This window comes from Idiotropiscis lumnitzeri, chromosome 13 (genome assembly GCF_059441095.1).
Source record: "Idiotropiscis lumnitzeri isolate Australia: NSW breed Sydney's pygmy pipehorse chromosome 13, RoL_Ilum_1.0, whole genome shotgun sequence".
Lineage (NCBI taxonomy): Eukaryota > Metazoa > Chordata > Actinopteri > Syngnathiformes > Syngnathidae > Idiotropiscis > Idiotropiscis lumnitzeri.
In genome coordinates, this window is record NC_142403.1 from 15,426,764 (window position 1) to 15,451,057 (window position 24,294).

Genomic DNA, 24,294 nt, shown 5'->3' on the forward strand with positions numbered 1-24,294 from the left:
CACGACTTGTGTGCGGTTGCCATGTCAACTGCACGACCTGGGCAGTGGTCGCGAGAACGCCAAAATCTCTGCTGCCGACTAAAAAGTTTGAACAGCAACTTTTATACTCATTAATATTTATTGAGTATTTTTAAATCCATTTGTTATCATTATTTTTTTTTATTGGGGATGAGTTCCCAGCCGGAGGAGGACGGCACGCTTTCACCTACACTAGACCTTGTCATTCAGGTTGGTAAACTTTCATGTTTGTATAGCTTGTCTCACTATTTCATCGTTTCAAGTTTGAACAAAATGTATGGATGTATTTTGCTTGTAAATGCATTTGGACCGAATGCATTAATTTACTAAGTACTATACTATACTCTATCTCTGTGTACAGGTTTATAATTGATTAATATGTTGCGCAAGTAAAACGCATGTACCGATAATAACTCGTGATATAGGAGCCGTCTCTCGACGTTTGTAATAGGTAACTTCAGTAATTTATTTATTTAAAACAACGTTTAGAAACAATCATATGAAATAAATAATGAATTCTAAACTAAATAATTCATTTTGAAAGTTTGGGAGCTATTGACGACAGCGGAAATAAATTAAGACAACTTCCGGGTTCTACTTCCAGGTTTAACGGCGTCGAAAATCAACTTAGAAGTCAGTTTATTCCAATAATTGCTTGTTTTAACTTTTTGCTTGTTAGTTGGGTTCTACCAAACACGTAAAAAAAAACACATTTTGTTTACCAAACGTATTAATAAAAAAGCGTGTCATTCCAGATAAGAAAAATGTAGACACCAAAATTTTTTAAATCAACTGTTTGATACTATTTTGTGATGTTTTAAACGCTAATAATTAATTTACCCTCAAATATAATTTGATAATTGCAATATATTTTGCTGTTTGACTCTACCTTGTTACAGAATCCAAGGTACCTGAAAAACATTTGTTTAAAAAATTTGCTCAGTAATTGCTTTACAATTTAAGTAAAATTGTATTTGGGTACTAATTTAGTGTACATTATTTACAGGAACAGAGTTTCAAATCAATGTTAAAAAAAATTTTGTGTACGTAAAAGCGCATCCACTTGTTATAAAAAAAAATATGAACAATAGGAGAGACTTTAGATTGGCCTCATAGCGCAGAGGTCGTGGTTTCGATTCTGACTCCGGCCTTCCTGTGTGAAGTTTGCATGTTCTCCCCGTGCCTGCGTGGGTTTTTCCCGCGTACTCTGGTTTCCTCCCACATTCCAAAAACATGCATGGCAGGTTGATTGGACACTCTAAATTGCCCCTTGGTATGAGTGTGAGCGTGGGTGGTTGTTTGTCTCTGTGTGCAACCAATTCAGGGTGTGGCCCTGCCTGCTACCTGAAGACAGCTGGAATCGGCTCCAGCACGCCTCTGACCCTTGTGAGGAGGGATGGATAATATTAAGGAATCTTGCTTAATACAGCAGCATTTGGTCTCAACTATAATTGACGCCACAAGGGCATGTTTTTGTAGTTTGTGCATGGAATCTTTGAAATTTCATGACGGGAAAGAGAATTTAGGAATGATATAAAAACCCAGTTCCACTTTAACCACTTTGACACTTTTTATGTTGATCGTAAAATATCAAATAAATGAGTTTTGTATTCCAATACTACAAGACTACTAGCATCTACAAATGTTGACCATAAATGAGCCAAAGAACATTTTAAAAGATTATTAATTGTTATCACCGACTTGCAGAAGTTGGAGGAATCTCTTCTTGACTTTGAGAGCCATGAACCGGACTCTGGAGTTGCACCGGTGTCAACCCGCATCCGCCGCATCATTACCCGGAACCTGGCCGAGTTACCTGACGGTTAGCTGTCAAAACAAATAATCCAATAAGCACTAAGGAAAAAAAGTGACATTTTGTGTGATTTGCTTTCATGGCGGCAGGTGAAGAAACCAAAACGGAGGAGAATCCAACGGATGCGTGTTCTTTGACTCAGACGGGCTGCAAGGAGCAAGTCAAACACTGCAACCTCACTAAGAAGGTAACAAGATGTGATTTAAACTTCACACCTAAGAAATGGAAAATGCATCACTTAAACCAGGAAGTGGAGGAATTAAGTTATCTTGCGTAGAGTTTTTGTCGTTTTCCCCCAATGCAAAACGTCATTTAAAAAAAAAGAGATAGGCTTACTTTTAGACTGAAAGTGAAGTCATATTTTACTTAAGAAAAAAAAGTCAGAATCACATTGCTAAGCTCGCGTTGCTTTGTTTTGTGTAATTCAGTAAAAGTCCCCTTTTTCAGATTTTGGAAATTTATGTTATGCTTTACAATGGCAACAACTATCTAGCTCAGGTGTGTTCTCAGTGTAACTGTCGATAAAGATTTTGGAGGATGAGGGGGTCCATGAAGGCTCCCCTTGTGATGCCCACTCTGCCGAGGTCCGCCGTCTCCCCCCTTCCCTTCTCGCAGTCACGGTGAAGAAAAAGCTCTTTTTTTAAGATGCCACACAAAGTGGCCATTTGTGACAACACTGCGCTCATTCTGTCTGCTCGCACCAGACTATAAAAGCCGGTTCATTAGTTTGACACTTATGCTTATGTTTACCTCAAGGGGATACATTTAAGTCCCAATTAGCAACCAGACGTCTTTGCTCCATTCTCGTGCCATTCGGACACGCCCATTACACTTTACTGTAAAGCTCACGCTCAGCATTTATCAGAAACTTTTTCTACGGGATGATTAAAGAAAACTAAGGAGAAAAACACTCATGTCATGGCATTGCCTGAAATAAATTGCCATTCATAGCCACATGAGCTGTTGCCTTTGCTGTGGACTCCACAGTCTCCGCTTTTCTGCACCGGCCCTCAGTCTCCTCTCGGATAAAACAATTGTTCCCAGCTTTCCCACCCAGTGCTCTCCGCTTGAGTCCAGCGTTGACATCCGTCCCAGCTGTGTTTTTAGGAATCTTCCAGATAGCACGCTCCATTAATTCCCTTTATTAAGCCCCTTGGCTCGCGGAAAAAAAATGGCAGCAGCTGGGCTAAACCTTTGCACAGCGGCTGGGCCGGGCCTCCAGATGTGGCAGATGCGGCCTGAGAGGTTCGATCAGCTGCTCGCAAGAAGCGTCACGAAAACCCAACCTCGGCCATCTCGGTTTGGCGCCGACACCAAAGGCTTCACGGGGGCCTCCGGAGCGAGCCTCCGCTTGCTCGCTGGCAGCCACATCAAAGCGGCTCCATCAAGTATTTATCAGAGGAGACAAAAGCGAGGAGGGGCACAAATCATACGTATCAAGAAAAAAGATAATTCAAAGCACGTTTCTAAAGGGCGAAGAGGGCGGTGGAAACGTGCGCATACGCCCAGGGTGCGGCATCAAAGACAACCATGGCAACCATTTCGTGTTCTGAAATGACATCAAGGCTTGTGTGCTCAATAAATAGTACGTATGTACCGTTGACACACTCCCAACAGCTTATTCCCCACCCTGTCGTCTAACATTCGGAATCAAATGAAAGTACAAGCTTGCCAGAACATTTCAACTTTTAAAGAGCAGAAGGTTTTGGTAACCTCACCTCATCGGAGAAAAAAAAATACATTTAATTTTAAATGAACGAAAGAATTACAACAAAATATCTGTGTTTGACACACCAGAGTATTTAGAAAATAAAACATTAACAAGCTTTATTCATTTAATTTTTTTCAAATTTGGCGGGCCGGATTAAAACGTTTAACGGGCCGCAGGTGGCCCCCGGGCCGTAGTTTGCCCACACCTGCACTAACATAACTTAAACCGTTTTGTAGCTCATCCAAACTCCAAATTCTCCCACCATCCAGCTGGATCATATGCTGAGCATGCCGTCGCCGGCAGACTTGGACCAAGACAGCGTGTCGCCGTGGCAACAGGCAGCCCAGGAGCAAGGGTACAGGCGAAGGCTCCTGCTCTTCCAGGAGGCCCAGCAGAAGCAGGCCCAGCTGGTCCAGAGGCTGCAGACCAAGGTAAAGAACTGCTCAAATGGAAAAACAATCTGAGCATTTATTCCCTTTTCCTTAATATCCATTTTAAGGTCGGTATCAGTACTCTCTTTGTCCTCACTTGCAAAACAGATTCAGAGTGAGTAATCAACTCTTTTGGCCCTTCTAGGTCCTCCAGTACAAGAGCAGGTGTGGCCAGCTGGAAGGACAAGTCCTGGAGAAGACCTCAGACGTGGAGAAAATTAGACTGTTGGTGTGTGCCAACATATCTGCCTTGTGTATACGTAAAACCGACTCCCTTTTCTGTGTGTGTGTGCAAGTGTAGCTGCAGGCCCACAAAGACTCGACCCAACGTCAGGTGCAAGATCTCAACATCAGCATCCGGAGCAAGATGGCTCAGCTGGAGGAGGAACAGACAAGGTGGGCAGAACCACCAATCCCCAACCATGACTATTTCTAATGAGTTGTTTTTAGAACACACCAATAGACTGCTCACTTTGTCCTTGGGGCAAACTAGGACCTGCTGGCACCATGCGGTTTGTTTGTTCGTTTGTTTTTAGGACAATTTACATAATGTAACTGCTCACCCCTCCCCTCTCTGCGCAGCAGAAAAAGAGGAGGGGTAGTACCTTCATCTTCAAAGTAATCTCCTCTTGATTATGTTTCATCTACTGTACTATAAATTCAGTAGCGCTCAGCACTGTCTGGCAGTTGTGGTACTTGGTACCTCACTGAAGGCATGGAAATCAAAAAGTGGGCTTGATGCACAAAAAAAAATATTGCTTAAAATGCCTCAATATAGCAAAGGCTCGAAAGATGAAAAAGCAATATATTGTGGGTTTATTGCACTCATGCTGCATTTGAAGCTGCTGGGAATTCGGAAATTTGGACAGTTGTGTTAAATTCACCAAAAAAAAACAACAAAAACAAACAAAATGTTACTGAGGTCCTCAGCCGTGTTTTTTGTTTAACGGTTGCCTGGAGGTCTTTCACGCATGACCCCGTAAGCTCCAAATTGGATATTTCCGAAATCCCAGTTGTCACGAATGCAGCATAAATCCACCGCAAACATCATTAGGTAATACAAAGCATCATCCTGCACGTGCGCACACAGATAGCATCAGCGCATGTAACAAAATGCGTGTGACTGGAGCTAAGCTAACGCAGATGTGCTAAGTTGGTGTTGTATTTCCAGATGTGGTAGCCTGGGCCAAGTCAACTGTATGCTACGAGAACAGCTGGAGGAGGCCGACGCCCTCAATCAGGGCCTGGTAGAAAGCTTGCGGAAGGCCCGCCAGGACGCCGAGCTGTGCGATACGCGCTTGCGCCACGTGCAAGAGGTGAGCAGCAATGCTTAAAATGTTCAAAAAAAAGAAACGGTTGCCTTTTAAAGGCCATCATGTTTTGAGAAATCCTTTTTTTATTTTACTGGTTTATTTTACTGAAAGAAAGTAGAATATAACTAAAAAAAAATCTGAAACGTGTATTAATATGAAAATATTAATATTATATTATATATATTCTATTCATATATTATATTATTTAACAGTATAAAACTAATTATAATAATATTTGAAAAAAACATGTTTTAAACTGTATAGTAAAATCTAATTAACAATCAAAAGCCTGTATATTTTTATGTAATACAAATATAATTAATATGTATGCATATTTTACATTTTCATATTTTAATTTCAAGTTGAAAAGTTATGTTTGAGGAAATGTAACAACAACAAAAGGCCATTAGGTTTACATAACTCCACTGTCTATTGTATTTAACAATTAGATTAGAAATAAATTAAATTGGATTTTTAAATGTTTATTATTTTGGGAAAATGTGTAAATATATTAAAACTTAATTAAAATTGCATATTTATATTTCTGATATTAAACAGTAAAAATAAAATCCAATCTTTCAAGCTGATGATATTAAAAATACTAAAATGTAAGCGATTTAAATAGAAAAAACATTAAAAAAAATACATACCATGTAATATACTGTATTAGCCAACTAAAAATGCTAAACGATATTTTATTTTCCTTTTGAATCAACAATGTGGTTTCTGCAAAACATTTCAGAGTGACATGCTATCTAGCTAGCTCTTGACACATGTCGGTGATTAGTGAAGAGGCCCTCTTTGTTGCCGTAAACGTCTGACGTGTGTTTATTCAGGGAAATCCAATGACTTGTGTGTGTGTGTGCCAACACACTTCCAGAACAGCGTCTGTTTGGAATCACAATAACATGAGAGGTGCCATCTCTCGCTAACGTCTCCCCCCCCGCCCCTTCACAGACGTCGGCTTGCCGCCTGAGTCGGGAGCAGGCTCGCGTCAGAATCTTGTGGCGCCAGGCCGCCTCCCTGAGGAACGACTTTACGCAACTCAGGACCTTCGCTGACAGGTGAGTTTACACTCAACAAAAAACACACACAATCCCTCACGAGCTACTTTCACAGAGAGAGGAGTTTTTACCATGTCTGTGTTTTGTGTGAAAGATACCGCCCTATTTTGTGGTTCGATACAATTCACTTCACGACAAGCAACAGTTTGGAAAAAGTAACCCAAACTCAATATAAAAGAAAGGCAATTGCAGTTGTGTATTTAATACAACCAAGCAATGTTGCGCTAAGACTGGTCCATTAGCTTAATGCTAACACATAATGGAAAACACCGACATGTTAATGGTTAGCATTGATAGTTTTTTCGAAAACTTGAAGAAACTTCGATTTGAACACAATCGGTGGAGCAACACACGTAGACAACATTCTATATCAGTTTTTGTTCTCTCGTCAAAGTGTGAATTAATCTGAAGGACAGCTCGTATCTTGAAAAACGAGTAAATGTGGTCCCTTGTATCTCAAGGCACCATTTGATCATTAAACACCAAACTATAACTTTTTGTTAATGGCTAACATTTACAGTTGTCTCTCGCAATTTGTAAAAGACTGGAACAGAATGGCAAAAATCATTTTATTGATCTTCATTATAAATACGCAGGAAAAAAAATTAAATACAAATTTTTGGCGTTCAGTTATTTTTAACCAGAACAATTCTTGGGAAAAAATTTTGAAATAATTGCCAATAAGCATTTTTAGACGAAACGGGGGAAGCCCTCCCAAAAAATAAAAACACATTTGAAAAAAAAAAAAATTGTAAGTATATTTTTTGAATAGAAAATTGAAAAGAAACCCTTCTGTGAATGGGAAGGTAAAAATAAATTTTCCGTAAAATTCACTTTAGCTGAAATGCATCGGCAAATAAATAGCAGCGCCGCCCGAACCATCTCTGATGCACCTTTCAGGACGCTGTCTGACATGCGAGCTGAATGCGTTGTCGCCGGCCAGCAGCTCCAGGTAGCCTGTCGCCATCTGGAGGCTGAGGCCATGCTGGAGAGCGCCCCCGGTGGCGTGGAGGTGTCTGCGCTGGAACGACAGCTGAAGGATAAACTCCGAGAAGCAATGCAACTTCAGGGGCGCTGGGACGCTGAGAAAGTGGAACTCAACTCCAGGTACAAAACTGGAAGGAGCCTGTTTTTTTTTTTGGGGTGAAGCTGCAGCAAGATAATGTGATTTATTTTATTTTTCCCCCTATGTCGGATTCAGGATCATGGAGCTGACGGATGCAGTGAAGCACCTGCGCAGCCAAAACAGTGAGAAGGACGCCAGCCTGGACAGGATGGTGAGACTTTGGGGACGGGTTAGATTCACTGACGTCTACTCTCAAGGCTTTGTTTAACATCCTGGTGTTGCACAACTGCCGTTGGAAAAATGTCGGGCTTAAGTTTGACCTACATGGTCAACCCTTCAGGAGTCAAGCAGAAGCGAGGACAAAGGAGAGATGGAAACCCTCCAGGATGAGAACCAAGCCCTGCACAAAGTACTCAGCGAGGTCCACCAGGTCCGAACAAAAAGTGTTCAATATGTACAAATGCCCACAGTCTAACAATGTCCACAATGGCTCGCCAGCTTGTGTCCAGTGAAGGTGCGAGCGCTACGTCTGGCGGTCTTCTTGATTGTTCTCCACGGAGGATCGCCACCCTGATGGCTGTGCAGGGTGCCCTCGACAAGCACAAGCAACAAACTCAGGTCTGCCTCCCATTTCCTCCCGCGATCCATCACCAACGATTCTCCTTCCCATGTTAAGGAATGACACCCAATCTTCCAGGTCCTTTGTGATCGCCTGGAGGCCTCCCAGAAGGAGGCGGACTTGCTACGTACTCAGCTGCAACGGAGCGACTCGGCCAAGACGGAACTGGAGGCGAGGATCCTGGAATTGAGGAAGGAAAGTGAAGAGGTCCAAAAGGCTTTAGAGGAGATTGTCCAGGAGAAGGACAGATACTGCTCATCGCTAGACATCATCTCCAGGTACCACTTTAACCTTCACTATAAAGAGAAGTTGTTGCGTTCACCAACAAGCAACACTGAAGAGCTACTATCCTTCGAACTTGTCACATGGGCGACAAGAACTAAGAACTCAAAAAGGTCGCTGATGCATTGCAATTGTTGTTTTAAATCTAATTAATTATATATCTTATATTTTATCATCATAAAACGGTCATTTGAGGAATTTTATCATTGCAGATGCATCAAACTGGTAGCCCTTCACTCTCCTACTCATCTTTTTTTCCTAGTGAGAAGTGTGTTGTGGAGCAGCTTTTAGCGGAAGTGCGACAGGAGCGCGACTCCCAGCGCTGCGAGATGGAGACTCTGAAACGTCAGCACCAAGACCTTGAGCTGCACTTGGAACGGGTGCGCTCCGAAGTCCAGCGAGGGTACGACTCACACACGCGTGCACACACGCCCATGTTCTGTAAGCCGTTTATTTTTAAGTGTAATGTTGTTATTGAAGGTTCCGAGTGGAACTTGCAATGCAGCTCTGTCCTCTATCGTTCAAAGATCAAATGGATTATTTCACAATGGGGTGAGAGAATGCGCTTATGTTCCAGCGAGCAAAGCCTGGAGGATCTGGAAGGCAAACACTCGGACCTTCGGCGGGAGCTGGTGGCCGCAAGGGAGGCGATGAGCCGATCGAGCCTGGAGAAGGAAGTCCTGGAGGAAGACAAGGCGAGCCTGGCTCTGGCTCTCACCAAGGTTCGACCACCACGACCGCGTCCGTAATCCGCTGTCTGACCACAATGACTCTACTTTGCGCAGGCGGAGTGTCGCGGCACGACACAGGAAGCGCTAGTAGCCAAGTTGCACCACCAGGAAGCGGGGCTGAAGGACTCCCTGGCCAAGATGGTGGCCCTGAGTGAGGGTCTGGCCAAGGACAAGGTGGAGCTCAACCGTCTGCTGCTGCAGGTTAGCAGTCGTCCCCAGGAACACAGTGCTGAAAAAAACTACAAAAATGTATCCCTAACACACTAAAAAAAAAAAAATCTCACTCTTGCAAAAACATAACAGTCATACTCACCAAATAAAGTTTCATTCACACAAAGTTATCTCTCACGCACACCAAAAATTGTACCACGCATCAAACCAAAAAATCCTCATTCACACCAACAAACTTCTTATGTAGCCCAAAAAACATTCACCAACACTATAAAAATTCTCACACACACACCAAGCTCCCATTCACGTTCAAAACTCGCATTGACCAGAAAACCTCACATGAACATCAAACAAAATCTTGAAAAAAATCAAGAAAAAATAAATAAATAATAACGCTCACGCTATTATTAAAAAGTTCTCTTATTCGTCAAAAAAAAACAAAAAAAAATGTACTTCACAGACAAAAACTCCCACACTCACGAAAAAATAAATTAAAAAAATTCCAATGCCCTTCCCAACTTTTGTCATCTGACCCTAACCGTGTCCCGTCGCATACCCCGTTTCAGACCGAAGCTGAGAAATCAGAACTTGACGACCGCCGTCGTCAGATAGAAGTGGAGCGAACGATGGCCCTGGAAGAGGTGGCGCAGCTTCAACGGGAGAAGGCGAACGCTCTCGCAGAGAAGGAATCCCTGAAGAGCTCGCAGCGCCACCTGTGGGACCTACGGCGCAAGACGGAAGACAACCTGGACCGACTACAAAAGGAGAACGCACGCAAGCAGGAGCAACACTCGCAGGTAAACGCTGCAGTTGTTGCACCCGATTTTTTATGAATGTCACATTTTTGCGACGGCTCTAAAAAATGTGAAGGTCTGCACATTTCACTCAACAAACTAAGCCACTACTGAGACGAAATCCAGTACATAACTTTGCGTATCATTTGTCTTTTTTTTTTTTTTTTTTAAACTAATATTTTCTTCTGAAGTCTGAAGAGCTAATAATAGTATTTTATGAGTCAGTGGGGAGAAAGAATAGTGCACAAATCCGAAGAAGATAAATGGAGCGTCGGAGTGCTTTTTTTAAGTTGAGAGACTCGTAAATTTGCACCGCCAAAGTCTTCTCATTCTTTGCCTGCTGAAGAATGACAAGAATCCTCTCTTGCTTTATTATCGCTCAAGCAAGACCTCCGCGTTTGAGCTCAGGTAGTTTTTAACAAACCAAGCAAATGGACAAATTCCATCCAAACACGTTGAGATAAGCGAGCTGTGAAAATAAATAGGAAAAAGCTTGGGTGTCATCCAGCCCGAGCCGGGAGACGTGCTGCGCTAATATTTAGTTTGACTTCAATTTAGCCTGGATGGAAATCAAATTACGCTGATTGTTGCTTTTTTAAACCTTCTGCCGTGCTGGAAAAAATATAATAAACATAAGAGGGTGCTGAGGTCCATTCTAAACTCGGCCATTGTGTTACAGCTCAGAGTAAGTGCACTTTTTCTCTCGGCTTTTTGTATGTAAAGGTTCCTGGACCTCTGGAAAGTTCTACTCCCACTGAGTTCTTTTTTTGCTCGTCGAACTACATTTAGTACATTTACTCCAAATATTTGAATGCAAAATCGACATTTCCACCGACGTCCTTGTGTGCTTGAATTATTCATTTGTGTTTTCGTATGCAGGTGAGCAGACAGGCGCAGAGCACATCGGAGGAGCTTTACGAGAGCAGGAGGCAGCTGGACGAGCAGGCGGCGGCTCTGAAGAGAGTCGTCGCAGACAGAGATGATCTGGCCAAGGACAAGGCCGCCCTGGAAGTCCGACTCTGCTCGTCGGAGCGCAAAACCTGTGACCTCGCGCAGGAACTGTTGGCACTCAGGTGTGTGTGTTTGTGACAAAAATACAATTTAGTTGTTCAAGGCAAATGAATATCCTGAATATTACGGCCCAACAAATTAATCATCTGGACGAATTAAGCTCGGTTTTTTTGGATACTCATTAACAGACAAAGTTAATGACATTCAAACATTCTCCCTCCAAAAAATTCTCGCCCTTTTTTTTTCTATGTTGTACAAACACTAAAGGACAAAGTGTTGTAAAGCATCCGATTGTCTGGCATTTAATTCATATCTGTATCATTGTAAGCAAATATCAAAATCAGCATTGGGCCTTGTTGAATATAACTGACTGAAATCTTTGATTGCCGGGAATTTTTTAAAAATTCAGTCCCCAACCTCACTCTCAAAAATATTATTTTGCGAAAATTCAGTAAAGCATATCCCAGAAATTGGACCATATCAAAAATCTAGACTTGTTTTGGATATATATATATATTTTTTGTCATTTTCTCGTACTATAAGTATAAGGAATAATTAGAAAAAGTCATTTGAAGGGTTCGGGTTGACACTAACCCTCTGCCCACGCTTGAACTTCCAGAGCAGAGAAGCAGTCCTTGGAGACGGGCATGTTCCAGAGCCAGGAGCTGGCCTCATCCCTGGAGGCCGAGTGCTGCCGCGTGGAGACGGAGAAGCGCAGCTTCATGTCAGCTAACGAAGCCTTGACGCGTGAGTAGACCCCCCCCTCCATACACACACTGTAACCCCACCCTCATATGCCAACCCCCTTTATCCGTGGAGCCTTTCCAATGGGCCCAAAGGGGAACCATATTTTATGTACGAGCTCTGCAACAGCTGCACATGTATAGACAGGACTTTCCCAGCACATCAATCCCATCGTGGTGTCAAAAACATGACATTGTAATGCAAAAACCACCTGACATGTCCTAGATCATCGTTTTTTTTTTTTTAGTTCCGTGCAGGTGATTTATCTCTGAACTAAGAACATTTAAAGCAATATAATGTCTTTGGATTGCAGGAACTAATATGAAAATGTAGTTTTGTTGTTTTGCTTCAATGCTTCCTTTCCACTGCCGGATTTTTCCCTGGGAACGATAAACTTTAACAGCCCCATTGTTTGTTTGGATGCAAGTTGTAAATTTTTGTTCTGAGGTAATTCATCAAAAAACCATGTTATTTGTCCCGTAGGGGCAATTCACCAGTCTTGAAAGATTCAGGAAACCTTCTGAAGTTCGTCCCCAGGATTAAGCACTTTTAGGGGACTATTTTGTGTTTGGACTGCAGACTCTAAATGTAGTCCTGGGGGAATGTATCAAGGTGGAAGTAAATCCTGCTAGGGCGTTACTTCGATTCGAAAGAAGAAGAAACATTTGTCCCAAAGGTGAAAATTTAAGAGCCACAAAAGGTTCTGCAAACATTCAGACCTTTCGCCTAGACCAGGGGTGGGCAAACATTTTGATTGGTGGGCCACAATGGGTTCTAAAATTTGACAGAGGGGCCTGACCAGGAGCAGATGGATGGAGTGTTTTGGTAACCTCACCTCATCGGAGCAAAAAAATACGTTTAATTTTGAATCAAAGTGAACAAAAGCATTACAACAAAATATTTGTGTTTGACACACCAGAATATTTAGAAAATAAAACATTAACGAGGTTTATTCATTGAATTATTTTTTTTCAAGTTTGGCGGGCCGGATTAAAACGTTTAACGGGCCGCATATGGCCCCCGGGCCGTCGTTTGCCCACACCTGGCCTAGAGAGAGAGTTTTTTGTTGACCATTGTGTGATTTTGACTGCAGCTTCTAAATTTAATCTTGGTTAGTAATCTAGACTGAGGTAAGAATGCCTGAAAAGACACAGGAAGTTTCCCACGTTGGTTTGAAGCTCGCCTTTTGGGGTCATTTTTATGTTCAGGGGTCCTTCAAATCATCCTCGAGAATTTGTCCGACGACAACGTTTACGAGCCGCAATTTTGTGCAGGTGATATTGCTCGAGTGCGTTCGGATGCTGAGCGTGAGCTTGCTCAAGTTGCGCAGGAGTGCAGCAACCTGCAGGAGAAGCTAGTCCAAGCGGAGAGGGAGGCCCTGCTGAGCCTGAAGAACAGGGACGAGCATCACCAAGAGCAGCTGGAGGACGTACGAAGGCAAAAGGTTTGACCATCATGATGATGATGATGATGCTTGAGTCGGACGATGTTGAGGCGTCACAGACGGGCCTGGTTGGTCTACAGGAGCAGCAGCTTATAGAGCTGACCAGGCAGCAGGAGCAGCTGCGCTCACTCAATCAGGAATTGGCAGAGCGCAGCAGGGAGGAGGTGCAGAAGGCAAAGGAGGAGACGCTCAGAACCAAGCAGGACTGCGAGAGGAGCATCATGAAGGCCCAGAGCGAGAAACAGCAGGTAAGTCGGACGAGCTTTAATGGTCACGTTACTTATTGCATTGGCCAGCATGTGACAATTACCAAAAAATTTGGAAAATTCTGAACCAAAAGAAGAGTTACACCTATAGACCAGCGATCGCAAAGTCAGGCTCATTAGCAAGCATTGTACAAGCTTGTTCATGATCCCTTTTTGGAATCAAGTATGTTGGAGCAGGGGAAAAAAATACAGGCTGTATCGGGTCGCCCAAGGACCGGACTTGGAGACCCCTGCCGAGCTCTCTAATCTCGTTGCACACTGAGTACAATGACAATAAAGGGCATTCTGATTCTGATTCTGATTTAGTATCTTGAGTTCTGATTGTGTGTCTGTGGTGATCAGGCTTTGTCCCAGAAGGAGGTGGAGAAGACGTCCCTGTTGGAGAACCTTGCTGCCCTCCAGATGGATCTAAATTCTGTAACCGGTGATCTGGAGCTCACTCGGAAAGAAGCGCTCGCCACACAGGAGCAGGATAAGGTCGCCATCACCATGCGTCCATCCGAGAAGCCTCCACAATTAAACTGCGCACGTCCGATTCTTATTGTTTTCCAGAATGAAATGTCGGCCCTGCGGCGCGAGACGCAGCAGCTGCGAGCCGACTTTGAGGCGTCGCTCAACTCGCATGAGGCGGCCGAGCAGAGTGGACGCGAGAAGCTGCGTGAGCTGAGCCAGCGGCAGCAGGCGGCCCAGCGTCAGGTTAGGAAACTCTCTTGATGCACAGATCGCTCATTTTTAATCGGGTTTTTAAAAAGGTTTGCGTGATAACATTGTTTTCGGCGCCTGAAGGAAGGAGATCTAGTGTCCCCTTATGTTTCCTCCAAGACGACAATGAGACAGAGCTGACAGGTCGCCGGGTCCCTTTTAGCTTAGCAGTGAGCTCACAGTCACCTCATAAAGCCGAAAGGAGGCCCGCTGTGCCGTGATTTAGACACTCAAAAAGAACCGATGTTTATCTTTGAGGGAAATTTGTCTTTCACGGGAGGGGATCATCTTGTCTTCAGGCTGTCAAATTGTAGCAAATGTGTGCAGACGCCCCCCAAAAAGACGACCAGCACCATTGGGAGGGCTCCCACGGTTACGTGAAATGCTTCAAACCAGTAGCATGCGCACTATTAACTCATTCACTACCAGCCGAGGAAAAAAAAAAGGGGGGGTTTTGACGTTTTAAGCCGTCAATGGCAGTAAATGAGTTATTACATTCGCAAAAGGAGAACTCACCCTGCTTGGATAGTCTGCAACTGGCGTGCTTGCATACTCCCTGTTGCCCACACTTGATATTTGCTAATCCGCCATTACTGTTGAACCGTTTTTTTCTTTTCTCCACTAATTCTAATGCAATGTTTGGGGCGAAAAAAAAAAAAAGAAAAGTGGTAATGTCGATTGTGAAGGAAAGGCAGAGTTCGTGGCGTTAAAGCCCCCCGGTTACAACGGGGCGATGTAAGGAAAATGTCATTTTGAGGGCTTTGTGATGCTGACACTTGGATGACACGTGTGAACAACATGACCTCATCAATAAGAATGATGGCTAACTGCTAGCACAGCATTAGCATGTGGCTAATTAGCACGCAATGGGGCAGACCAAGGTGGGCGTGATGATTTTAAGTCATTCACGACCAGCCCAGGAAAAAAAATAAAAAATAAAATGGATCTTTGACGTCTATAGCCGTCAATGGCAGTGAATGAGTTAAAGGTGATCTTATGTGGAGATGCCATGTTAAGCGACAGTAGTTAATTTTCTGGTCCTTGACATGCGGACACTCCACAGTGTCGTGTGCCACCTTGCTTACATTCTGTGGAGTTAATGACAAAATCAAGAGCCGCTACACACTTATTTTGATCCGCTCACTTCTTGTCGTTTGTCTGTATTTCTCCTCAACACTCGTATGCTGACATGTAGTCACTCCACAGTGTTGTGTACATCCGTGTTTTCTGCCCAAAGAGCTGCGCCACTTATTTATTCAGGCCCCATCTGCCTAAATACTTTTGGTTTGTCAGTATCTGTTATGGATGGTCATTTTCTTCCAGTAGATTTAGAAATGCAGTCACTCCACAATGTTGTGTGCGTCCGTGCTTACGTTCCCATGAGATGTGTGACTTCTTTAGTTAGCCTGGTCTGCCTCATTTCTTGTCCCTTGTCAGTATTTCTCCTCAACAGTTCTTTTGCTCCCAGTAGATTCTGACATTTGGTCACTCCACAATGTTCTATTTGTCCCTGGGTTACATTCTATTGATTTCTCCAAAGTAGTTCCTTTTTATTTTCAGTCTACATTGAATTATACCTTATATAAAAAGCCTTGATGAAAACTGAACACTAGTTGCTATGTCAATATATTCGCATCTCGTGATGTAAGGACGTTTGTTGTTTTACTGGTTACCAAATCCACAACGCCAAAAAAACGCAGCATGAAGCAATTAATGGTCCTTCATTCATTTGATTTGATGTCATTTGTATATGAGCGGCAGAGCAGGAGAAGCTGGACAGCACCAGTTAGAGGAGGACTGGAGGGACAGCGGTGGGATGGTGGGGGGGGGGGGGGGGGGGGGGGGGGTCCCTGGTACCGTATTATGAAATCAAAGTTTGTGTTAACACCTTGTGTAAATAAGCCCGCCGTAAAGGGGGGCGGCTGGGTGTTTATTTTCGCCCCCTTGTAACAGCAAAAGGCTGGCTCCACCGGGACCCTCAACCCCACTCCCACCTCTCCCCCTCCTCGCTCGTCCATATAACACAACACTGCGCCATCTCATCCTGAAGAAGTGGGAGGGAAAATCACATAAAATGAAAGCTGCAAGTGGCGATGAACGGAGCCTCACACCTTCAGGTCTCAGTTGATTCTCTTCTGGGCGGGGGTCTTCAATACACACAAGACGTTTTTGTGACGTGGTGGCATTAATGGAGTTTTCTATTTTATGGCTGCTAAGCTCCGCCTGCAAGCTATGATGAATGTTGCGCAATTTAACATCAGCTGTCTTTCTAGTAAATAGTTGGGTGGCACTCGCACAAAATATCTCGGACGAGTTCATCTCTGAAGGGCCCACATGGTCAAATTGAATCGAAAGTTGCAGCTTTAAACTATTTTTTTCAGCAGAGGCTTTTTTGTGGGTCGAGGCATGGTGTTAATTTCCTAAAGCTGATTTTTTTTTTTTTAATTGTGGCGACCTGCTATGGCGAAAAATCAAATTCTTTGCGCTTTAGCAAACTTTTTTTGTGGGCCTACTCATGATTAAGCCAAATTTTATGTGGTACTTATGCGCTAAGCAAAACTGCCTTTTAGGATTTATTTATTTATTTTTTAACTTTATCTCAAGTGCGCTCCTGAGTCAAATGTCTAATTTTTCATCATTTTTTTCCGTTTCAGATTTTCTGGGTCTACTCAATGATACATGATCCACATACATGTTGCCGAGTGAAACTGGCTTTGAGGGCTGCATTTTCAAATGTTCTTTTAAAAGACTAATTGGTCCGATCAGCTTGTTCTTCCTCACATGCCGTTTATGAGCAGGAATCATCCTGTGTGGCCTCCTCATCCTCCCCCACACGTTCAGAGGTTCAGGGGCTGTGCTGCTGTTTATCACGCTGCTCTGTAGATTCTTGACACAGTGAGCTCACGAGGAGACGCAAGCTGGCCGTGTGCCCAAACGGCTCTTAGCCCTGATAAGCCCCGTCCTCCCTCGAGCCTAATATAAATATTAAAAATATATATATATATATATACTAATATAGGTCATGTGCTCACTCTCCTTTGTTTACATGAGCTCATTCACCCATTTGGACTTGAACTCAGCTCTTTGTTACTTTTACTTTTTATCACCAGTCTCATCTTTCCCCCCCCCCAAGTAGCTGCTTCAACATTTTTGGAGTTGTTCCGACTAAGTTAAGCAATAAACCGAGAACCTGAACAGTTGAACCCAATTTTTCCCCAAGGGAAGTAATCAAAAATTGAATCCTGTATTTATTGTTTTAAAACCTTTAGCTGCACCGAGAATATTTTTTTGTCTCATTTTAACATTTTTAAGTGTTAAAATTGTACTAACCTTTATTAAAAAAAAAAAAAGGTTGCTTAAAAATCTGCAGTCCCGTTTATAATGTTGTCCATCACTGACCTTCATGTGTAAGGTGGAGGCTCTTCAAGCTCAGCTGCAGGACGTCGAGGAGCGACTGGGAGAAGCCCGGGGGGAGCTGGCCGAGGCCCGGCAGTCCCTCCAGGAGAGCTCTCACGGTTGGGAGAAGCAGCGCAAGGAGGCGCTCAACCTGCGACGCTTGCTGGAGGATGAAACCTGTGAGAAGGAAGCAATTCATGCCTCCAACCAGGAGCTCAGAGCCTCCATCAAACGGGCGGAGAGCGACAACAACAGGTGAAGAGTCTCATTCATCTGGTGCGTTGGAAATGAGACGTCACATTGTTGACGGTATCGCTGTTTGTGGTTTCTTGATGTCAGAAGCAAGGTTACTGTATTTTCCTGACTTTTTTCCTAGATTTTGAACCATGCGGCTAATACATGCGGGTTTTCTGTGGATTTTTCATTCACCAGTAGGAGGCGCTTTATAGTTAAAAAAATATGCTAAATAAATCTTGATTTTTTTTTTTTTTCTTGGGTCCGTTTGTTTTAATTAGTAAAGTTGTTGCAGTGTTTTTGTTTTTTTGTTTTGTTTTTTTTTCCAAAGAAAGTTGCTCCAGGTTATATGCGGGTGCGTCTTATAGTCTGGAAAATATGGTTCATTATAGTTATAAAGAATCACACACTTGAACTAGTGAGCCCCAAGGAAAGGGCTAAAACCTCATCACTTATCTCGTTACAATTAGCAGAATGAAAAGAAAAATTAACATCACGAAAGGCTCGTATGGATTTGAATCCCTGACCTCTCACAACCAGGGCGCGAATCTCCCACAAGTCCACGTTAAAAATATCTTTTCTGTCACATGAATCACCATGTGACAATTTCTAGAAGAGCCCTTAAGAGTTTGGAACCGAGCTCAAGCACATGAAACGTCATGATTATTAGAGATTTGAAAAAAACAATCGCTATTGTTTTAATTCTCCTTCTTGCCATCAGTTTGAGGCGAGCGGCGGAGGAGCGTGAGCAGCAGTTGTCCGTCTTGGAAGAACGCAACGCCTCCATGCAGCGAGAGGCGTCCACCCTGAGGAGCAGTATGCGGGAGATTGAGAAGTCACGGCTGCAGGCACGCCGACGGATCCAGGAGCTGCGCAGACAGGTTGGAATAAAAATTTAAAAGTTAATAGATCATTCAAGTTATATATTGAGACATCTTACAGACCCCCATTTGAGAACCTCTGCCGTGTCTGCTGCATGGCGTCACAATATATTACAAAGGTTGTCTTAGTATGAGCCACGTGAAGGGTCAAAACTGTTTTTTGAGGACAATCTGGAAAGATTACAAATGAGACGCACATCACCAGAAGTTGCAACTCGATGAAAATGGGCTGTTTATTGCAGGTGAAGGTCCTGGAAGGTGACAAGGGGCGTCAGGAGCAAGAGCTGAAGCAGCTGCAGGTGCAACTGTGTCAAGAGGAGCAGCAGCAGGAAGACGCACGACGAGAGACCTTCACCCTCAAGCAGAGAGTATTGGAGTGCGAGGCAGCCAGAGATGCAGCCTGCAATCAGGTAATGCTCACCGTTTGCCGTTTGTCTGTGATATTGTGCGTGCATTGATCATTATTAAAATAAATATTGGAACATTTTACTGAACTCATAATTCAATTAAATAGAACTGAACCCTGCCTACCACCCTTTGTCACTCACTGCGTGCTTTACCAGCAAATCTAATTTCTGCTCTGTCCTACTTGATCAGGCGTCATCCCTGCAGAGACGCGTGCTAGAGCTGGAGGAAGCTGAGCGTCAGGGCTCGGAGCTCCTGCAGGTCCGACAAGCCCAGCAGCAGCTGGCCGACCAGAAGCATCGCGACAAGGCCGCCCGTCTGCAGCGAACCCTGGAGGACGTCGCCCTCCAGACCGGAGAGGTGAGCGCCCGGCTGAGCCGCGCAGAAGCCGCCGCCCTGGACCTGGAGAGTCGACTGGGGGCCAGCGAAGGCCGGCGGCGTGAGCTGGAGCGCAAAGTGTTCGCGGTGGGCTCCACGCTGCGTCGTCTCCGCCTGACGTCTCCCAGGAGGAGACTTCCTCTTCAAGGTTTGTCTTGTTGCTTGTTAGTTTACATGCGGCTGTCAGGACGTTTACACACGCTCGCCGCAGGCTCGGCAGGAGACACCGTGACCGGCATGTCCGCTTCCTGTGCTGATGATGAAGAACTGGACTTGGACTTCATCCAGGCCAGCCTGCAGGACCTCCAGAGAGAACTCCGGGATACACAGAGAGAAAGAGTATGTCTTCCAAGTCAAATAAAAAAATTGGATGACGAAAACTCTTAAGTTGAGTCACTCGTATGTCAAGGCAACACTGTACTTGAGTAGGTGCATTTGTTGTTGTTTTTTAGGATGAGTCCAAGGCTCAGCTCGACATTCTTAACAAGCAGGTGTCAGCACTCCAGGACAACTCGGCCAGCGACGTGATCAAACTCCAAAAGTCCCTCAAGCAATTCGAAGACGGTATGAAGTGGATGCACGTTAAAAAGAGCGACTCTTAAAAATTCTACGCAATTCCTGTTTGCAGGAAATCGGGAGATGGAAGAGCGACTGCGCGAATCCCAGACCTCGCTTTTCCTGCACCGGGAAGCAGCCGAGCAAGACAAACTGGGCCTGGAGGAGGAGGCGACTCAGCTGCGGTCCGCTCTGCTCGCTTCCCAGGCTGAGTCGAAGTCATTCAAGGTGAGTGTTCGGACAGCAGGCTGCAGACAAGCTGTGTGTATTTTTTTTTAAAGGATGTTTGATTCCACTTTTTTATCAGTCTGATACCAGTATGAGTATTCATTCTTTGAGTACTCACCGATGGCAAGTATCCTCTCGTACTTTTGACATCTAAAATGTCATTTAACAGAATGACAAAAATGTAAAAAAAAGACCTTTCTTTTCAAAGCAGATGATAATTTGTGTGGAACTACCATAGGATAGCGCCAACTCCTGCTGAGGAGGACTTACTTGATCTCTGATTTTTTTTTTTCGACTTAAGTATCAGTGACTGGTATCGACAGCCTCCGTGAGTTCCGATACCTTAAAATACAACTTTATTTTTGTAGCGCATCAAACGAATTGTCAACGGTTCTTGTGAGTTCCTATTTTACCAGAAAGATTTTCTTGACTTCTGCCGCCAATTTTTTGTCCCTGTTCTGGACTGACCCATTGATGATTGTCTCCAAGGATCAGCTGGATAGCTCCCAGGCGAACGCCCACGCGGAACTCAATAGTCTAAAAGAGGCCCTGGAGGAGGCCCAAAGGAGCACGGTCCGCCTGGAGCTCGATCGGCGCTCCCTGGAGGTCAAACTGCAGCACGGCCGCCAAAGAGCATCTGAGCTGGAGGCCGAGACCACGGCGTTACGGGAGAGCCTGGCCAAGGTGTCGAGGAAACTCGAAGAGAGCGAGGCGGCGCTGAGGACCGGCGAGGAGCGGCAGAATGCGGCGTTGGCCCGGGCCGAGCGCCGCCATGGAGAGCTGAGCGAGCAGGTGCGAGCGCTGACCGCCGCGCTTGGTGAGCAGCGCAGCAGCGAGGGGGTGCTGCAGCAGAACCTGAAGCAGCTGCAAAGAGCCATGACTGACAGCGAGACAGAACGACGACTCTTGCAGGTCCTCTGTTAAAAAAAAAATCGTAACCCAGCTTGCCTGTGTAAAATGATTTCATTTGTTTGTTTCTTGTGCATTGACTTCATCCCGGTTTGCACTTTGATCCCAATGTCCCGACATGTGACATCACAGGAGCGTCTGGACAAAAGCCGAGACGCCCTGGCGGAGCGCAAGAAGTTGAACCATTCTCTGACGGAACGCAATCGGACACTTCAGAGGGAACAGGAGGACTCGGAGCAGAGGAACTGCGAGCTGGACAAACACAACAAGAGCATGCAGCAGGTTAGCGCGCGAGGCACTTTATTAGGTACGTGGTTCCTCGGGTTGGTACAATTTAAAACAAAACAAAACGGTGTCCCCATATTTGATAATGCAGATCCAACACAACGGTGCATGTCGATGATCTCAATTCTCTCTCGGCACGCTACATGCAGTTTTACTAAGTGTACACTTCATTGAGGACCACAGGGTGTAGTGCGGCTATTGGGACCGGGCCATACTTGCTCCTTCTTGACCAGCAGGAAGCCGAGACGTGATGTGGCGTTGTTAAAAGACAAATCCGCTACTGCCGCCGGTAGAAGCTGCTCACACAGGATTCTGGTTTATTCACAGTATAAATCGTTCTGTACATGCAGTCAACAACTCATTTTTTTCAACATAGAAAACTACGGCTTATAGCCTGGTGAGGCTTGTATATCGTTGTTTATTTATTTATTTATTTGGTTTTTCTCCCAGAAAATGAGTTTCTGTGGCTTCTAAACAGGTGCGCTTTATAGTCCAGAAATTACGGTAATTAAATATTATTCTCGGTCAATGTCACACTCCTTCGACCTTCATTCAGTTAAGCAATTGCAAGGAACACCAGAATAAGGGCGAGTAATAATTCATGCTGGCAACAGGCGGCGCAGGAGAACACAAAGCGGCTGGAGAGCAAGGTGACGGATTTACAGGTGGCGCTGCAGCAGCTGCAGCGGGAAAAGGCCGACATGGAGAAAGCCGTGACGTGGCTTGGAAAAGACAAAGGCGCTCTCAGGAAGTCGTTGGAGAAGGTGAGATAAGACAAAAGGCAGCAGGAATGGTCAACTGCATTGTGAGCTTCCCGCTGGTTTTCATTCCTCTAGTGACTAGAGGAATGAAAACTAGACTAGACTAGAGTCTAGTCTGTGTCTCGTCTTGTTTCTTCACTTGTGTGTCGATGGGTGGTCAGGCGGAGACGGACAGGCGGAGGGCGGAGGAGATGGTCGCCAGGGAGACGCGGCAGGCGCAAGTGTGCCTCGAGCGGCAGTTGGTGGAGCGGCAGGTCAGCACCGCTTGTACTTTGGATGCTGGGCACATGATGTGGTATGCTTTGGATCATGTTGTCAGGTTAAATCCGAAAGCTCCAGACGAGCCATGAACATTAATACTTAATATGAAAGAATAAATATGGGCTAACTTATGTACAATTATTCCAACACCTGCCTTGTTCCATTTCATAGGAGCATTGATGGAATTTTGGCATATGATGTGGTATGCTTTGGACCATGAGCACTAGTTTGTGTGTATTTTTGTGCACACGTGCATTTCATGTGTTCAGGCATACGTGGGTCAGCTGGAGCAGGCTCAGGCCCAGCGCCTCCTGGAGGTGACGGCTCGCCACTACCAGGAGATGGAAATGGCCACCGAGCGGATGCGCGACGCCCAGCTGCAGGCCCGGCAGGCGCTGGAGACTCGGGAGAAGGCTCATCGGCAGAGGGTCAAGTGTCTGGAGGATCAGGTACGTGTGATTGGATAGTAAACCAAGAGTGATTGACAAAGATGTTTTTAACATCAGAGGGAATTATGAACAGTTCACAATAGCAGTAAGAAGAAAACCTTCAGGCTTCTGCTCGAAAGCAAAAAGTCAAAATTTCTGGAAAAGCCTACTAGAACATCCGAACTTCCGTCAGTGAATGTAGTGTTCATGTGACACGCAGATAACCACGCTCAAGCAGCAGCTAGACGAGGAGACGTGCAGGCGGCAGGCCTGCGTCCACAAGATGCTGCAGCCGAGCGTGCACTCAAGTTTGTAGCGACCGCCCCGTGCGGACAACAGCAAAGATGCTTTTGTTTAAGACAAACACTCTCACGTCAAGTATATCACTCATGGACAGACTTATGCTGATGGAACAACTTTGTCTTACTAGTAAAGTTTTTTTTTCACTAATAGATGACATTTCTGGCCAACTTGGTCATACTAGTGGGACATGTTACTCGTGAGTCAAAACTGCTCTAAATAATTTCTGAGTGCGATTGGTCGCACTAGAGAAGCACTCGATGAAAAGTAGCGCAATTACAATTCGTGCACAGTTTTGCCTCATGAGTAATAGGTAGTTGCCCTACAAGTATGTCGAAGTTTTCGTCCTACACTGTCCGCCCCCAAAAAAAAAATTAACTCTAAATTTCGAGGCAACAAATTTTGATAACATTTGAATTCGGGCAATTCAACCAAATATTTAGTTCGTATGAAAATTGGCTTTCCTGCATTTACAGAAGTCAGAGTTTACGTAACTAATTGTCCATTGTATTGTCCCCCAACTTAAAGATATAATGCAGGTGAAAACAACCCAGAAATTTTGCTGTGCTAACATTGTTGCCATAATTATAAGAATAATTTATATATATAATTATATAATTTATATTCTAAAGTAGTTCCTACTAAAAAATACAAGTTGTGTTTTTATATTGTACATATTTCAAACTAGTAAAGCAATCCTGAAAGCTGTTTGAGCATTTATTCAATATCTGAACTAGTCGTCCATAAGTGGCACTATTTGCAGAAAATAAATTACTAGTACGACACTCATTGTCTGTTTATTACGGTACTAGTGAGGACAAAGAGTGAACTAGTACAAGGAGCTCAAGCTGAATGTACATGGAATTGAGACTCAAACTGATTTACACATTGGCCTTTTTAATTGTGTACTAGTAACCCAAAAGTGGCACTAGAGGACACAGTTATTCTTCGGAATTACCTTACAAGTGAGGACAAAGAGCGTACTAGTGTGCGAACCTTAAACTGGAGACCAAGAATAGAGAATACATGCTCAAAAGCTTTTCTTTTGTGTGTGTGTGTGTGCGTGCGTGTTTGTGTGTGTGCGCGCGTGTGT

General features: G+C 44.4%; 1 protein-coding gene across 1 annotated transcript; it reads left to right on the forward strand.

The window, feature by feature from the left end:
* The first annotated feature begins 168 nt into the window (after window positions 1-168).
* crocc2 (ciliary rootlet coiled-coil, rootletin family member 2) lies at window positions 169-24,172 on the forward strand. Its single transcript, XM_088312329.1, has 36 exons — window positions 169-228; window positions 1,726-1,840; window positions 1,921-2,018; window positions 3,779-3,973; window positions 4,119-4,202; window positions 4,275-4,369; window positions 5,145-5,289; window positions 6,244-6,350; window positions 7,251-7,457; window positions 7,552-7,627; window positions 7,757-7,846; window positions 7,915-8,034; window positions 8,114-8,313; window positions 8,580-8,720; window positions 8,895-9,039; window positions 9,103-9,249; window positions 9,786-10,016; window positions 10,893-11,086; window positions 11,644-11,771; window positions 13,043-13,212; window positions 13,293-13,460; window positions 13,821-13,955; window positions 14,031-14,174; window positions 17,593-17,831; window positions 18,532-18,691; window positions 18,934-19,101; window positions 19,289-19,622; window positions 19,686-19,813; window positions 19,927-20,038; window positions 20,103-20,257; window positions 20,747-21,169; window positions 21,299-21,448; window positions 22,066-22,215; window positions 22,374-22,466; window positions 22,743-22,922; window positions 23,122-24,172. The coding sequence occupies exons 1-36, from the start codon at window positions 169-171 to the stop codon at window positions 23,215-23,217; spliced, it is 5,583 nt and encodes a 1,860-aa protein (XP_088168455.1). The 3' UTR covers window positions 23,218-24,172.
* The last annotated feature ends 122 nt before the right edge of the window (window positions 24,173-24,294 follow it).

What these genes read in the sequence shown, in the direction of transcription:
- crocc2 (XM_088312329.1), top strand. Translation starts at nt 169, where the DNA reads ATGAGTTCCCAGCCGGAGGAGGACGGCACGCTTTCACCTACACTAGAC. An exon ending in CTCAGGACCTTCGCTGACAG is followed by an intron (nt 6,351 to 7,250) that starts GTGAGTTTACAC and finishes TGCACCTTTCAG; the next exon opens with GACGCTGTCTGACATGCGAG. An exon ending in CGCTCCGAAGTCCAGCGAGG is followed by an intron (nt 8,721 to 8,894) that starts GTACGACTCACA and finishes CTTATGTTCCAG; the next exon opens with CGAGCAAAGCCTGGAGGATC.